The 17,729-nt window shown below is 43.8% G+C and overlaps 1 protein-coding gene across 1 annotated transcript in view; it reads left to right on the plus strand.

Annotated features, from left to right (window-relative positions):
* Window positions 1-3,053: 3,053 nt before the first annotated feature.
* The window catches only part of FREM3 (FRAS1 related extracellular matrix 3), an 87,078-nt gene continuing 72,402 nt past the window's right edge, over window positions 3,054-17,729 (plus strand). Inside the window, exons 1-2 of the mRNA XM_025921630.2 lie at window positions 3,054-8,927; window positions 11,228-11,317. Coding sequence (XP_025777415.2) covers window positions 3,746-8,927; window positions 11,228-11,317 — 5,272 coding nt within the window. The 5' untranslated portion in view covers window positions 3,054-3,745. The remainder of the gene's footprint in view (window positions 8,928-11,227; window positions 11,318-17,729) is intronic.

Genomic DNA, 17,729 nt, shown 5'->3' on the forward strand with positions numbered 1-17,729 from the left:
AGCGTCCAACTTTGGCTTAGGTCATGATCTCACGGTCGGTGGGTTTGAGCCCCACATCAGGCTCCATGCTGACAGCTCAGAGCCTGGAGCCTGCTTCGGATTCTGTGTCTCCCTCCCTCTCTACGCCTCCTCTGCTCTCTCTTTCTCTCTCTCTTTATCTCTCAAAAATAAACATTAATTTTTTTAAAAAAGTTCCTGGGGCACCTGGATGGCTTAGTCGGTTAAGCATCTAGCTCTTGACTTTGGCTCAGGTCACAATCTCATGGTTCATGAGATTGAGCCCTGTGGCCAGGGCAGAGCCTGATTGGGATTCTCTCTATCTCTTTCCCTCCCCTGCTCATGCTTTCTTTCTCAAAATAAATAAATAAACATTAAAAAAAAAAAAAAGTATGAGTCCTGTCCTGTCAGGAACTCTATCAGGTATGTTCAGTATATATATTTGTTTCCAGCAGGTTGAAGCACTCCACAGATGTGCCCTTACAGCACCCTAATCCTGGACTTAGTGTTACTGAAGCTGGAAGACCAAACACCCAGAGCACTGACTCCAACTTCCTTGTACAAAACCTTGCAAGGTGCTGTTGACCACCCATCCCTCAGTGAAACTAAAGGGAATTAAGCCATGGATTCATGACACTCAAATTAGAAGAATCCACAGGTTCCTTACATCCTGTCAGCAAGGAGAACATCAAAAAGAACCTCGGTTGGACCAGGAAGCCTCTGAAGGACTTGTAACTGTTTAGGAAAGCTAGTTCAAAGAAATATATGGATAAGTACAACAAGCTACTTGGTTAAAACAAATCTCCCTGAAGGCTCTAGGTAAACTATAGTACAAGAACTACTATAAAAATATAAAAATCCAGGTAATGTAAAATGTTGAGTTTCAGCATAGAGCTAAAGATTGCTAAAAGAGCACAGAAAGCTCTCATTCCTCTCATCCTGATCTTTGCCCCATTTTAGCAGGAAGTGGCTAGAATGGTCATTGTCCCAATTTCCTCAAGAATGAGAAAGGATCAAAAGACTGGTAGCCTAAGGGTTAACAGGACTAATAAGCACAGCTGCAGCTTTTACCCAGACCCTTTTCATTTGCCTTTAAATCTCACGACCCTCCTCCTTCAGGGAGGTGGATTGGAGGCTTGCCCTCCTGTCTGTTCATCTCCTCCTTTGGCAGACTCCTGAATAAAGCCTTTCCTTGCTGCAAGCTCCATGTTCTAGTAATTGTCTTTGCATGTTCTAGTAATTGTCTTTGCTGTGCATCAGGCAGATGGACTTGGGTGCAGTTACAAAAAAGTTATCCTATCCTTGCACTATTTTTGTTTGTTTTGCCTGATACCTGGACTTCATAGTACATCGATTACTACTTCTTAATCTTTTATTCATTCAATCAACAAATAGCTCTTATGTACCTGCTGTGTGCCAGTCCTTGGCATAAGCACTGGCTATCAGGGTCAACATCGCATCCTCCCTACTCTCACGTTGCTTCATCAAGTTATCCACAACTGCATAATTACAAACTGATTTAAAGTGGCTTGGGGAGCATAGGAAAAAGGGTTCCTGAAGAAGATGGACATGAACTGAGAGGAAGGAGGAAAGCCAGAAGGATGTGGCCAATGGACAATATGAAAAATAGCCATGAGATTTGGCCACGTGGAGTTTGCCAATGACCTCAGGTAGAATTTTGTTGATGTTTCTAACGTGGAAGCCAGACAGTAGTGTTCTAGGAGGGAGGGAGTGGGAGGATAAGTAATTTAGACAGCAGGAAAAACAAAAACCCAAACCCCACTTTCAAGAGGTTTGGTAGGAAAAAAACAGAACAGAGAGAATGTTAGCTGGAGGGTTTGAGGACAAAAATAAAAACTTGGTAGTTTAGCCTTCCGTCATCTCAGCTGCCTACACCCATCTCTGCCTATGATGAAAATAGCACGTGGACCAGATAGTTGCCCAGAGTGAGTGGTGCTTGGACAGGAACCAAAATTACACTCACACAGGAACATTCATTTGGTAAAGTTTAATATATGCAAAAAAGTTCAATGATAGAAAAACCATCCTTTGGACAAGGCAGTAGCTGTATGAACTATAATTCCTCTTGCATTTACAATGGAATTTTACCTGTTTCAATTCAAAATATATATTTTTTTAAATTTCTGGGCACACTGGACTAGCATAATTAGGCTAAACATTTTGTTTTAAATTTGCTATCTCAATATTGTTATGTGAACAAATCTATACTAATGGGGTATACTAGCATTCTACCTTAGTGGATTATGTAGACCCCTGGCATTTCACTGGCTGATTAAAATATTTAGAAAATTAACTCTTTCAAGGCAACAGCAGATTATTTCTACTCTGGGAGTCAGTGCTGCTGCTGCTGCTGAAATGAATCAAACCGACATCTGCAACACAGTAAAACAAAATAATCTGAGGATAACATTCTACATGTTTAAATTCCCCTTGAAGTCATTTTTACCACTACAGTTTTGGATGCCTCTATTTTCATGGACATCAACAAGTCTCACATTTACATTAATTGCATAAGAAAGCGCATTGCCATTTTATTTACAGGAAAAGATCAGTCTTCCCTGTGCTAAAAGGACACCTCTAATATTTTTTTAAAAACAAGGATGGGAAGCTAAGTAACTAACACTACACCCACGGAAGGCAGGCATCCTTAACTAAAAGCCAGGAAGAAAGAGCCTGATGGCATTCCAAGTGTTAAATAGATTAATTCACAGAAATCGATCCAAGGGCCTGGGGTATTCTGCTACTGTTTCTCTTGACATTCTCGCCTCTGGCTACTATATATTTTTCTACAAGGAAAGTACTTAGGAAACAGCATGTCTAATAAACTCAGAGGGAGTCACTGTTGATCAGATTCAGAAACCACATTCTAAAAAAAACGAAGGCAGCCAACCTGCGCCCCCCCGTTGTGGTATGTGAGACCCACTGACTAGAAACCAATTTTAAAAGCTATTCGAGTTCGCCTGCCTGGATGCGCATCTTGTTCCTCAAGAAGTGAGCAGAAGAAAAATGCCAGGGTTATTTTGGAAGCACCGAATTACAAGATCTGGAATAAGCAGCTTCATCAGACAGGCAGCTAGAAAATCCTGTTTGCAAAATAGCTCCCACTAGCTTCTTTTATGTCCGAAGTGAGACTCAATTTCGGCTAGAAAATGCACGCCTGTCAGCGGTAAGGAAGAGGTATGGTGGCGCTCCCCCCCATCAGAAACACGGTTGCCTGGGTGAACGGACCGCGGGAGCGCTGTGTCTTCCACGCGCAGAACTGACCCGGTACAGTCGCTGTCACTCTCCCAGTCCTAAAGGACAATCTCTTTGAGGCGTCCGGGGAGAACATCCCGACCAGCTGGTTTGAAGCAGGCAGCCGGGGCTACGCGGTGGCCGACTACCCCTCCGGGCACGAAGGTCAGTAAGGTAGCCAGGTTAAAGGCACAAAGGAGAGGAGGGGCGAACTCCGGCACCCTCGCCTTAGGTGTCGGGGCGTTGGGACAAATCCAGCGGTCCCGGGAACCAGCCGAGGAGAGACTTGGGACTCAAGAGGCAGAAGGTGGTCAGAGCCCCTTCTCCCCGCGGCTTTTACCTGCCACAGCCAAAACACGGCCACCGGCTCTTGCTGAGTCCGCGCCTCGGCTCCCGACTGGACAGCAGCCACTCCCTCCCCAGCCTGCACCTGCAGCTGAGCCGGCCCTCTTCGGACTGGGCAGTCTCCGGGACATTCCAGCGCCGAGGTCCCATGGCTGGGACTTCTCGGCGCCCCGCTGGGACGCCCCGGCAGCTTGTCGCGGCGCTCGCCTACGTGCTCCTGAGCTGCCCGGTGCTACATGGACAGGTGCCCTCGCCTGGGACTGAAGCCCACCCTGCGCTCTACTGGCCCACCTGGGGCGCACCGGGCCTCAGTAGCCCCGACGGCCCTAGCGTCCTGATCGCCAACCCCGGACTCCGGGTTCCTGTGGGCCGCTCGCTTTGGCTCGACCCGCTCCGGGACCTGGTGATTCGAGTGCAGCCGGGGGACTGGTGCGAGGTGACGGTGCTGGAAGCCCTGCCGCTGAGCCACGGCGCGCTCTCCCCCGGCCGCTTCCCCTGCGCCTTCGGACCCCGCCAGGTCCAGTACACCCACTTCGGCTCCCGAAGCCCCGGGCGCGCTCGGGTGCGGCTGCAGCTGCGCTACGACGCCCCGACTTACACACTAGCACTGCCCTTCACGCTGGCTGTGGACGTGGTGTTTCCCCAGCCGGAGCTAGTGATGCGCAACAGGCCTTTGGCGGTGGAGAAGCTGCGGGGCTGGAGCCACGCCATCGACAAGAGAGTGCTGGACTTTGCGTCCCTGGCGTCCGCAGGCTCTGCCCCCAGCAGGTGCCGGCTCACCCTTCTTCCTCCCCAGGGCGGCCCACTGCCCAAGTATGGGCGTTTGGTGGACGCCATGGGGGCCCCTCTCCCCAGGGGCAAGGGCGTAGACTGTGAGGCTTTTGTCAGAGCTGGGGTGCGCTACCAGCATACCGCCACCACCCTGTCGCCCAGTCGGGACTATGTGCCCTTTATGGCGGAGCTGCTAGGGCCAGAAGACAGAGGCGCGGGGTCAGCCGAGGTGCTGCTCCGTGAGCATTTCCAGCTGCTGGTGAACATCCGCGACGGAGTAGACAACACCGCACCTCGGCCCAGTTTTGTGGCCCTGATGATGACGGAGGTCAATCAGTTCTTGCTGACAGCCCTGACCCCTGACGCACTGGCTGCGGAAGACACGGAGTCTGACCCTGATGACCTGGTCTTCAACATTCTCAATGCCCCCACAACCACACGAGGGAACGAGGGGTATGTGGTCAGCACTGACGACCCCCTGGGCCTTCCAGTCTCCTTCTTCACCCAGCGGGAGCTTCGGGAACTGAAAATTGCCTATCAGCCCCCTACAAAGAAATTGGATTCAGAGCAGCTCTTCCAGTTGGAGCTGGAGGTGGTGGATGGAGATGGTGCCACCTCAGACCCCTTTGCCTTCATGGTGATAATGAAGCCCGCGAACACTCTGGCCCCAGTGGCTAGATATAACCGGGGACTGCTGCTATTTGAAGGTCAGTCCAAGCCCCTGTCCAGCACCCACAGCCTTCAGATCAGTGATAACGATAACCTGGAAGAAGTGACAGTAACTGTAGTTAGGGGCTTAAGACATGGGCAGCTGATGGTGCTTGGGGCACCCGCTGGGTGCAAGCATTTCACACCGGTGGACCTGGCAGCAGGGCGAGTGGTTTACCAGCATGATGGCAGCAACACCTACAGTGACAACATCATCTTCCGGATGGAGGATGGACACCACCAGGTGGAATTCCTCTTCCCCGTCACCATCATACCTGTCGATGATGAACCACCAAAGGTCAAGGCCAACACCGGGCTCTCTGTTACAGAAGGACATGTGGTCCAGATTTCCCCCTTTGTCCTGAGTGCTACTGATATTGACTCTGAGGACTCAACCATCCTCTTTGTGCTGGAGGACCAGCCTCTGGAAGGGAAAAAGGAAGAGGGAGGGCGGGATCTAGCCCCTGGTTCCTCCTCCTCCAGTCAGTACCAGGGGGAGATGCTGCTGCGGCAGACTGAACCACCTCAGTCCCCTGAAGATGAGGACTGGTCTTATGTGGAAAGAGAAGGACTTTATGAGAAGGTGGTGACTGAATGGCTTCAGCAAGACATAATGGGAGGGAAACTCTTCTACCGCTATCTTGGACCCCATAGCCCTCAACCTGTAGTGGCCCGGCTGACTTTCCGTGTACAGGATGACCATGAGCCACCCAATCTATCCAACCAACACTTCTTCACTGTCAGGGTCCAACCAGTGGATCTGAAGAGTCCGGAACTATTTCCAGGAACTACTCTAGAAATGACTGTGCAACAATACCAACTCACTCACTTCCAGAAGAAATTCCTCCAATATACTGATGAGGACTCAGATGACCAGAACCTGTGGTACACCCTGCTGACACCCCCAACTGACACAGATGACAACCACCAAGTCCTGGCTGGAGAAATTGTCCTCACTGATTCGCCAGACATGCCCATCATGCGCTTCACCCAGGCCCAGGTAAATCTGCACCAAGTTGCCTATCAGCCCCCACAGAAGATGCTGGGTGTCGCACGACGGGTTGTGCAGTTCACCTACCGAGTGGAGGATGCTGCAGGCAATAGTGTGCCTGGCACATTCACGTTATTCCTAAAGCCTGTGGACAATCAGCCTCCCAAAGTCACCAACAGAGGCTTTACTGTCTTAGAGGGAGAAAGTTTTATCCTCAGCAGGAATGAACTGGGTGTCATAGATCCTGACACAGATGTTGACCAGATTGTCTTCATATTAGTCTGGGGTCCCCAACATGGACACTTGGACTACTTAAACAAACATATGACCCCAGGAGAGCTTTTCATGCAAGCTGATGTAATTAATGGGAGTGTCTCTTACCAGCACAGCAGAGACCAGACTACCAATGACACCTTCCATCTGGAGGTAAGTGACGGGGTTCACCACATACCCATCACCATCCAGATTTCTGTGCATCCCACTACAGCTGACAAAACTCCCAGGATCTCTATTACAGGTGGTCCATTATTAGATGTTTCCATTGATGTACTAGAGAACAGAGCCGCTGAGATCACCATGGGCATCATACATGGCAAAAAGAAGGGCACAGATGACTTGATGTTGTCTTTCATTTTGGAAGATAGCCCAAAATTGGGTACTATTCTCGTGCATGGTTTACCTGCAGAACGATTCACCCAAGAGGACCTCATCAGTGGGGCAGTAGTCTATGTCCACACTGGGGGTGAAGTTGGTTTCCAGAAACAACATGATGCCTTCAGCCTCACCCTCTCCAAGGGTTCTTATCAGTGGTTGGTGGGGAACAGCATAGTGGAAAGAGTGCAGGTGCAAGTGGTTGTGCTGCCTGTGGACGATGTGGCACCCAAAGTCTCAGTGGCAGAGTCTTATATTGTTGATGAAGGTGGGAAGAGTCCCTTGACCTTACAACATCTCAGTATTGAAGATGTGGACACACCCCAAGATGAAATCCTATGCACAGTGACCAGTCAGCCAGCCTCTGGCTACCTGGAAAACATTGCACCAGCTCCTGGCTCAAAAGAATCACGGGCTGGTAGCCCCATCAGTGCTTTCTCCATCAGTGATATCCAAGTGAGGCATATCAATTATGTACAGAGTATTCACAAGGGGGTAGAGCCACAAAAAGATCAATTCACCTTTTATTGTTCTGATGGCATCAACTTCTCCCCAAATGTTGTCTTCCCCATAATCATTTTACCCACCAATGACGAGCAGCCTGAACTTTTTGCTGGTGAGTTTGTGGTATTAGAGGGGATGAGCCTGGTCATAGACACCCCACTGCTCAATGGAGCAGATGCTGACTTGCCACAGAATGAGCTTCACTTTCAGCTCACAGCCCTCCCTCAGCATGGACGAATCGTACAGCAGCTGGCCACAGGCAGCCAGCCCATCCACAGTTTTACCTTACAGGAGATCCAGGAGGCCTCCACCATTGTGTATGAGCATGATGACTCCGAGACCACAGAGGACAGTTTTGAGGTCTGGCTGAGTGACGGCAAGCACGTTACCCAGAGGAAGGTACCCATTGTGGTGATCCTAGTGGATGATGAAACCCCTCAGCTGACCATTAATGATGGGCTGAAAGTAGAGACCAGACACACTAAGGTCATTACAAATTGGGTCCTCAAAGCCACAGATCTTGACTCCGATGAGAAGAGCCTCAGTTTTGTCCTCCGTTCAGGGCCTCAACAAGGGCTTCTACAGCGACTGAGAAAACCCAGAGGGGAGGTGAGGAACAACCTCACCCTTGGGATGAACTTTACCCAGGATGAGATTAACAGAGGCCTCATCTGTTACACTCACACAGGCCAAGAAGGAGTTCTTGACATTGTCAAATTTGATGTGACTGATGGGATTAACCCTTTGATAGACTGCTCCTTCTACATCACTGTTGGCAGTTTAGACAGAGTCTCACCTGAGGTGGTTAGCAAAGGGATTACCCTGACAGAAGGTGGCAGAGTGACCCTTACCACCAATCTGCTTAGCACCAGCGACATCAACAGCCCTAATGAACGGCTTCACTTCAGAGTCACACGGGCTCCTAGCCTCGGGCACTTGGAGAGCTCTGACCACTCTGGGAAGCCCATTGCCTCTTTCACTCAGCTACAGTTGGCTAGCAACAAAATATGCTATGTCCACACTTCAAATGATGAGATAAAGATGGACAGCTTTGAGTTTCAAGTGACTGATGGACACAACCCTGTGTTCCGAACCTTCAGGATCTACATCATAGATGTGGATGATAAGAAACCTATCTTGACCATCCACAAACTAATGCTGCAAGAAGGGGAAAGCAAACAGATCACTCCCTTTGAGTTAACAGCGGAAGATAAGGATACTCCAGATGATCTTCTCCTCTTTACTATCACCCAGCTCCCCATCCATGGCAGGATTTTGTATAATGGCCACCATCCTGTGACCACCTTCACCAAGCGAGACCTGAATGACAACCTGATTAGCTACTGGCATGATGGCAGTGAGGCGACTGAAGACTGTTTCTCTTTGACTGTGACAGATGGCACTCATGCTGACTTCTATGTCTTCCCAGACACTGTCCTAGAGACACACAAACCTCAGGTAATGCGGATCCACATAAGTTCCCTAGATAACAGACTCCCCCAGATTGCCATTAACAGAGGTGCATCAGCCTTGAAGCGCCTTCACACTGGACACATGAGCTTCTTGATTACCAGCAGGTCTCTGAGGACAGAGGATCAGAACAGTGTCCATGGGCTCCTGAAGTATAAAGTGACCAGAGGACCAGAGCATGGCTTCATTATCAACACTGGCCTTGGGAACAAGAGTACGCGAGTGTTTACACAAGGTTAGTAAACAATGTCCCCGATGCCTCTGTCCCTCTCCTTGAGCAGATTAGATCTCCCAGTTCTGTTTAAAATTGTCCCAAGCTCTGCATTTGCAGAAAAATTCTGATTCTGATGAAATACAATGGAATGCGAGATTATTCAGATAACAAAAAAAGGCAAGTAGTCTTTCTTCAGCTATTTCCTCAGGATGCCCATTTAACAGGAACCCTTGGACAGCTAGTAAGGCTTTTAGTTATGCCTTAAAATTACAGAACGCAGGTGGACAGCTTCTGAAAAATATCATCATAAGATATGATTACATTAATTTTGAAAATATCCATTGAATTTCAAATTTTAAGTGAAGAAGCATACCTAGGAATTGTTTTCATAGTTCACTAGTAAGTTTACTTTTCTGAAGATGATATTTTATATTTAGATTTTAGAGACAAATATTACACTGCACATTTTATTGTGTTCAAATAATTTTCAAGTAATTTCTGCATCTAAAAAAAAAAAGCATAGAACTAAATTTTCCTAAATGCAGAAGGATATGTTTGAAGGATTTTTTCTTTCTAAATATATTTGTTGTTACTACTAATGGTGAACTTGAGGCAGGTTCCTCTGTTTTCCCAGGCAATGTGACACCTGGTCTCTTTGGTAGCCCTTTACATTGTCTTAACACTTTATCGTGCAGCTCTGTGTGCATGAGATGTGAAGAGATTAAAGGAATTTTCTACATACAATACATTTAAACCTAAATGCGGTCTTAGAGTAAAACTTATGAAGGCTGTTTAAAAAATAATTTAATTATCAGAGTACCTGGGTGGCTCAGCCAAGCATCTGATTCTTGATATGGGCTCAGGTTGTGATCTCACAGTCGTGGGATTGAGCCCTGTGTTGGGCTCGTGCTGAGGGTGAAGCCTGCTTGGGATTTTCCCTCTCTGTCCCTTAACTGCTCATTTTCTCCCTCTCTCTCTCTCTCTTTCTCTCCCTCTCCCTCTGTCCTTTCCTTCCTCTCAAATAAATAAAACTTTAAAATGAAAATAAAAAATAGTTTAGTTACATTTTCAGAATTGTCTCTAAAGCCAATGAAATCATATGTGGTTTTACAAGAGAGAGAAGAGAGAGAGAGAATCCCAAGCAGGCTCCGCACTACCAGCACAGAGCCTGATTAGGGGGCTCGAACTCAGGAACTGTGAGATCATGACCTGAGCCAAAACCAAGAGTCAGTTGCTTAACCGAGTGAGCCGCCCAGGCACCCCATAAGAATTATCTTTATAAATAAATACCCCCAAAATGCAAATTGTCTTTAAAATACTAATAATTACCAATACAAAAACACGATAATAGACCCAAGGGACAAATTCTTAAAAATCCAAGAGAATAGGTAATAATAAAAAGTCATGATTTGATTCTCATTTTCTTTTTCCTTAGAATGCAGCCATTGTTCTTGTTTAAATTCATTTTGACAAATAGTTAATCAATAACTGCCATCAGGCCAAGCTCCATGCTTTTGCAGAAGACCTAAAACCACATGGACTCACCTCTCCATAGAGGGCCCAGATGTTGTGAAACATGCAAATCTAGAATGTCCTTTTTGGGGGGTATTATCCTAAAGTTCATACACATAGCCCAGTAACAAAATTTTAAACTAAGTTCTATTTTTGCTGGTATAACATTAAGAACAATTTAGATTCATGTTCACTTAATCGTTTTTAAAAAGTTAGATTTGGGGGCGCCTGGGTGGCGCAGTCGGTTAAGCGTCCGACTTCAGCCAGGTCACGATCTCGCGGTCCGTGAGTTCGAGCCCCACGTCGGGCTCTGGGCTGATGGCTCAGAGCCTGGAGCCTGTTTCTGATTCTGTGTCTCCCTCTCTCTCTGCCCCTCCCCCGTTCATGCTCTGTCTCTCTCTGTCCCAAAAAAATAAATAAACGTTAAAAAAAAAAATTAAAAAAAAAAAAAGTTAGATTTGTGTTCGTTTCATCATTTTAAAATTTCTTTATTGTAGTATTTTCATGCCTTAAAATATTGACTTTTTTTTTTAAGTTTACTTATTCATTTTTGAGAGAGAGAGACAGACAGAGAGAAAGCAAGCAGGGGAGGAACAGAGTGAGAAAGAGAATCCCAGGCAGACGGTGCTCTGCCAGTGCAGAGCCCGTCACAGGGCTGGATCTCATAAACCATGAAGTCATGACCTGAGCCCGAAATCAAGAGTTGTTCACTTAACCAACTGAGCCACTCAGGCGCCCCAAAATGTTGACGTTCTTATCCTCATTTTCTGTTGTGCCATTATGATGAGTGAAACTTGCTTTTTCATCAGCTGACATTGATGAGAGCAGGATCTGCTATGTGTTGAATGAAGGCAGCAAAGCAACAAAGGACCTCTTCTACTTCTCTGTTGAAGACAATGGTAAGTCAGTATTGAAACCTTAAAAGGGAGTCTTGGTTATTTAAAAGCAATATAAAATTGAAAAAAACTAAATCATTTGCATCACAATCAGTATATGTCATAATACAAACAAATGAATTCTTTTTGCTTTATTTGTGATCCCATGTCAAATGGTCCTTGACAAATGTTTTTTGGAAGGCAAAGCAATGAGGAATTTCAATAATGAGATATGAAGTATTTTACCTGACCTAGATTACGTGTGACATCCCTTAAGCAGGTAAATCTTTTCTTCAGGAGGTTCTGAGAATCTGACTGGTGGCTTCTATCATTCTGGAACACATTAGAAAATCCACCCTTAGATTTTGTTAGGATTTTCAGCTCCAGAACTGAATCTTAGTGGCTCCTTCTCAGAATTGTAATCTTCCTGGATGCAGTGAAAAATATATTGACTGGCATAGAGGAAAACTTGCTTAAAAAATCGCCTGTGTGCTGCACCTATATTGGTTTACTCTGTCTTCAAAGTAGTGCAATGGGAAGCAACTAGCTAACAACAGGCACTCTCTTTACACAGCTAGGAATATGCTGACTATGTTGTCAGTGAAAAATTATTTTGCAGTATAACACGATAATTGCAAAAATTATGTCCGTGTGCTGCTTGCCACTCAATAACTTCTCTCAGTATAAATCATTACTCAGTCCCAGTAAGTAACATGCATTTTCTTCCTCAGTCTTGTGTAACCATTCAAGACTGTTTGGAAAGCAGACCTACATGAAGGCCATATGGTATACTGAGCTTGAATCCCAACTGACCCCATGTGACCTTGAAGAAGTTACCTTGTCCTCTCTGTGGTTCATTTCACTCATCTGTAAAATGGCAGTCTTCATACAACTTCCAGAGGGCTGCCAAGAGGATTAAGTGAGATAATATATGTAAGCCTTTGGCACAGAGTAGATGCTCATTAATAATGAATTACCTTCTCCACTTCTAATGAGACTAACTATAGTGGAAACCACTAGCCCCTCCTCTCAATCTTCTCACTTAAAGTTTAAATGTTTATTTAATTTGGAGGGAGAGAGAGACAGAGTGTGTGTGTGAACAAATGGGGGGAGGCCAGAGAGGAGAAGGACAGAGGATCCAAAGCAGGCTCTGCCCTGACAGCAGGAAGCCCGATATGGGGCTGGAACTCACAAACTGTGAGATCATAACCTGAGCAGAAGACAGATGCTCAATCAACTGAGCCACCGAGGAACCCTTCACATGAAGTTTAAAAACAGAGCTTTCCTTCATTCCCCAGGTTCCCAAGGATGAAAGTCCCTAAAAAGATGAAGATGAATTTAAGTCTTCTAAACTGATTCACTAATGTAAAGTGCATTTGAGACCCAAATGATTTATAGTGACTATTCTTCTGATTTTGAGTGGGATGATATTCTAAAAAGATATATATCTGACTTGGACACTATGCTTTCTGGGCAATATCAGAAACAGAGTCAGTCTGTGTTGATAAATGTGAATTTTATATTGCGACCATTTTGAATATGTACTTTCTATGGGCCAGACAATGCTTATATACATTACGACTTTGGCTTTTTACTATAAAATAAGAGGTAAATGTTACGATGCCCATTTGAAAATGAAGGCACCAAGGTTGACTAACTGGACTCATGCCATACAGGTAATAAGAAGGTGAACTAGAATCAAACTCAGGTGTTGCAGGTTTCAAAGCCAAGGTTCTTAACCACTATTGCTATACTACCTCTGTTCAGGAAGATAAAATCATGAACAGAAGTCAGAGAATAAGGCAAAGATAGCACTTCTTCACCTAACAAAGGAGCCTCTAGCAAATTAAAGTGATAAGAATAATCAAGACTCTAAAACATTTGCAGATACATTTACTCATAGTTGGATCTTAAAACACATATGTATGTCCATATGCTGATTAAATATTTATGCATTTATTTGGGGCACCTGGGTGGTTCAGTCAAATAAGTGTCCAACTCCTGATTTCAGTGCAGGTCACGATCTCACGGTTCATGAGATTGAGCCCCGCATAGGGCTCTGTGTGCTGAGAACGACACAGAGCCTGCTTGAGATTCTTTCTCTCTTCTCTCTTTCTGCCCCTCCTCCTCCCCTACTCCTTACCTCTTTTGCACATGCTTTCTCTCTCTCTCTCCCTCCCTCTCAAAATAAATAAGTGACCTTTTAAAAAAATTTATGCATTTATTTGTTCCCTGGATTTTTTTTTATTGTGTTCTGAGTGCCATACACAGAGCTGAGATCCATGTTGCCATTTTTAGAATTCTTGGAATCGTTTACAACCGCTAAAGGACCCACCTAAACATTTTTGCACCAGGTATTTTTAAATTGTATAAATTTATTTCTCTACAATAGCCAGCTTCATCTTTTCTTTAAAAATATCTCAATTTTTAAAATATTTCCCAAATAGAATGGGACAGCATATAGCTTGACAGTGTATAGCACTTCCAGTTATTTAAGCTTTTGGAATTGGACACACTTCTAGGGATACATTTTCTTACCAATGGGCTGAAATAGAATTTGTTGGTGGTGGTGGTGGTGGTGGTGGTGGTACCGACTTTGGAGGCATTAAAAGAAGACTGTGCCCTACCTCTAGGACTGTGCATTAGGCACATCCTCAGGTGAGCTCAGGGTCTTAAAGGTGAAAGCATTGTCAGTATGACTGTAGAGCTGCAATTTATTAAAACCCCAAAGCTTGACAGCAGGAAGGCTTCCAGTTCATAGGCTCTGAAACCAGGCTCCCTGCACTCAAACCCCAGTCCCACTGTTTAGTGGTTGTGTATCTTTGAGGAACTGTGCTTTCATTTGCTCATCTGTGAATTGGAGACAATCATAGTGTGTATCTCATAGGATTATTATGAGGATTTTATTGGTTTCCTATTGCTGCTATAGTGAATTACCACAAATTTAGTGGCTTAGAACAATACAGACTTGCAAGTCTGTCTGTCAGAAGTCCAAAATGGTTCTTACTGTGCTAAAATCAAGGTTTAGACAAGATTGCCTTTCTTTATGAACACCCTAGGGGAGAACCCATGTCCTTGCCTTTCCAGCTTTAGAAAATGTCCCATTCCATATTAAAAGCCATAAGTGTCCAAGTCTTTCTCATGTTGCTTTACTAAGACACCAACTCTCCTCCCTCCCTCTTTCACTACAAGAACCCTTGTGACTACATTGGGCTTACCTGGATAATCCAGGATACTCTCCCCATCGCAGAATCTTTAATCACATCTGCAGAGTCCCTCTTGCCCTGTAATAAAACATACGTATGGGTTCTGGGAATTAAGAAGCGGACGTCTTTACAGGGTCATCATTCTAAGTACTACAAGTACTCAAGAAACAACCCACACAAGGCATTGAAGAGTGCCTGGCACAAAGCAAGCACACAGTAGATGTTATTACCTTTAGAACTTTTAGCCGAGATACCAAACTTTTATTTCCCATCTTTTAGATAAAAAGAAGTTTAACAATTTATTCCTGAAACTCTGTAACTAAATCAGTTGATTATTTAAAAAGGTCAACTTTAAACTATTATGGTGAGTTATCTTATTGGGGTATTGCCTGGAACTCTTGGTTTCTCATCCTTTTCTCTGCCCACTCATAAACTGATTCCATATTTGTTAGAAGTCCGCTAAGGAGACAAAGGAAGAAGAGGTCGTAACTCAAATCCACTATACAGGTTTTGCCCATGCTTGCTCAGCCTCTGCACAGAGGAATAGCTTGCCTATCCACATCCTGTTTCCTGTATCAATTGTGCCTTTTTCTTTTTGTTCTGCTGTAGTTAAATCAAGTCGCGCATGCCACAAACGTAATAGGATACGTTTCTTCTTTCCTCTCAAATAGTTATGAGCATACCTATACTTGTATACAGAGCTGAACTGGGAATTCACATGGAAATTTTTGTCGATGTACCTGGTTTGTGTGTTGCATCAGTTGCTGCCTCATCAATTTTCCGTAACCAAGACTAAGGCCATTGCTGTTTAAGATCTCAGTCTTTTTTATAACATTGGTGGTAAACTTCATTATGTTCAAGGTTCTCATGAAAGTCACTGGTGAAATAAAGAATACATTTTAGATTTATAAAGCTCTGAACTGTACCAGTTAAGCATACTGTCAAGTGCATTTGTATTCCTTCTTAAGTCATTATACTTCTAGATTTGTCTTGAAACTTTGCATATCTCTACTATATGTAACACTGAACAGATCTGTTCCACTTACCATATAATAATATTAACTTAATATATATAGCACTTAACATTTCTCCAAAGTGTTTTACAGATGTTATTTCAATTGATCCTTACTATAACCTGTAAGATATAAGTTATCATCTCAAATTTTACAATGAAGAATGGATTTGAAGAATTAAAATGATGCAACCAAAGGAACCATCAGAAACATCAAGTCCATTCTTTCTAATAAGCCACACTGAATGATTATATGGGTTTAGTTTGGCGATGTACTGTAGATATGTCCTTAAGACCACAAACAAATTGCTTTATTTTCTCTTAAATTATTCAGCATCTAAAACCAGTTTGATTAACACTATGCATTTTGATATTTGCATTTGACCTGATACTTGCCTCATGGTCAGTATGAATACCAGTTTTCTGTTTAGGTGAACTGTCTTCTTCAAGTTATGAAAATAAAGTAGTGAACAATGATTTTTTTAGGACGAGTGATAGAACTAACCATAAGTCCAGGGAGTCTGCCCCTGTTTTTAAGGTAATATCATGCTTGTTTATTTAGAACTTTAAACTCCCTAGAACACATCTGTGAATTCAAGAGCAAGACAGAAAATGTCTCTGAGTAGTCCAATCAAAATCCATGGCCCAGTATTTTCACACTTGACTCGAAGAAGCCCTTTCCTGGAGTCTAATTACTCGTATTTCCCAAACAATTCTAATTTCATTTTAAATAAAAACAGTAATAAGAAGAGAGCGGGGGGGGGGGGGGCGCGGTAAAAAGCAAAGAGTTACAGAATGCAGAAGGGATAGATAAAAATGAGCAGCTACAGAATTCAAATTCAGGAGAAACCAAGAGACAATATAGAGAAGAGACAACATGTTCCACGTATTTCTATGACTATAATATGGCAGAGGCATAACTGCAGTAAAACTATAAAATATTTTGCCAGCCTTCAGGATGATGTCATAATAAACCTGTATTTAATATGGAAAGAGGTTCATAATGTACTCTTAAATAAAGAAAATCAAGTAGAAAACAGTGTGTAAAGTTGTAAAGGATGATTACATTTTCACGTATACATCCATATGTATATGCATAACAAAAAGTCTAAAGTATATGTAGCAAGATGTTAAAAATGGTTTGTAATGGCTGTGATGGATTTTAAGTCATTTTTATTTCTTTTGACTTTTCTTTACATTTTCTTGTGTAAATGCCTTACAGTGGCCACTATTATCAGGGAAAAAAAAAAAAGCAATTTCCATTTAAGAAAAAAGAACACTTGAATACATCACAACCAACTTCGTTCAATAATATTGATTTAAATGGCTAACCGTGTTACTCTGGCTTATAAATAATTCAAAAATGTCTCCCTTAATAATGTAATGGATTCAAAAATCCAAACAAAGGAGAATCAGGGTGGATTCTTTTCAGGCGGGAAGGAATCAACAGTTTACACTTGTCACTGACTCTTTCCTTCATGAATCCTACCTGCTTATATCTTTTATTCCTTCCTACCGTGACCAGAAATGAACTGTTAGCGCTTGGACAAGCCATAATAAGCAAGGCAGGTCCAAAGGCTATGTGGCAGACGGCTAGAGGGCCAGGAAAGGCTCACCACCAGTGTCCCATGTTTAGTACCAATCTGTGGAAGAATTAGTTCAGAGCCACAAAGTGTAGGAAGTAGCTAGAGGGTTGGACGTGGTGATACTGTGCTAAGCAAAACTTTGTCATCCCCTTTCCTTTGTGAAATATGCTAGGTAACCTTCCCTTTGTGTCACTTGTGATTTGATTTGATTTTTTCACTTTTATACCGAAGCCATTGATTCTTTATAGAAAAAGAGAAGAGGTACTTCTGTTTAGGTCACCTTACATGCTGTCTAGACAGTCAACTCAGCCATATTTCCTTTCAGTTTGGAGGCCACACCTGTAGTTTAACTGTCCTGCAGCGATATTTTGCTACAAATTAATTCTTTTAGAAATGGCAACATCTTTCCACAACCCTCAGTATGGAGTCATTTTTAGGAAGAGCATTCAGTGAATGGGAGAATGGTAAGGAACAATATTGAAAACTAGCTTAATGGCACCCTATTCAAGCCTTGTTTTTAGCATTGCTAATTATACTTCCTGCTGAAAGCTTTAAGTCTTCAATTCTGCATAAAAATACCTGACTGTATGGGTATTTTTAACATAGTCTAAAATGTTTAAATGGCCAATAAT

Source organism: Puma concolor, chromosome B1, assembly GCF_028749965.1.
Source record: "Puma concolor isolate L17-30 chromosome B1, mPumCon1.1.hap2, whole genome shotgun sequence".
Classification (NCBI taxonomy): Eukaryota; Metazoa; Chordata; class Mammalia; order Carnivora; family Felidae; genus Puma; species Puma concolor.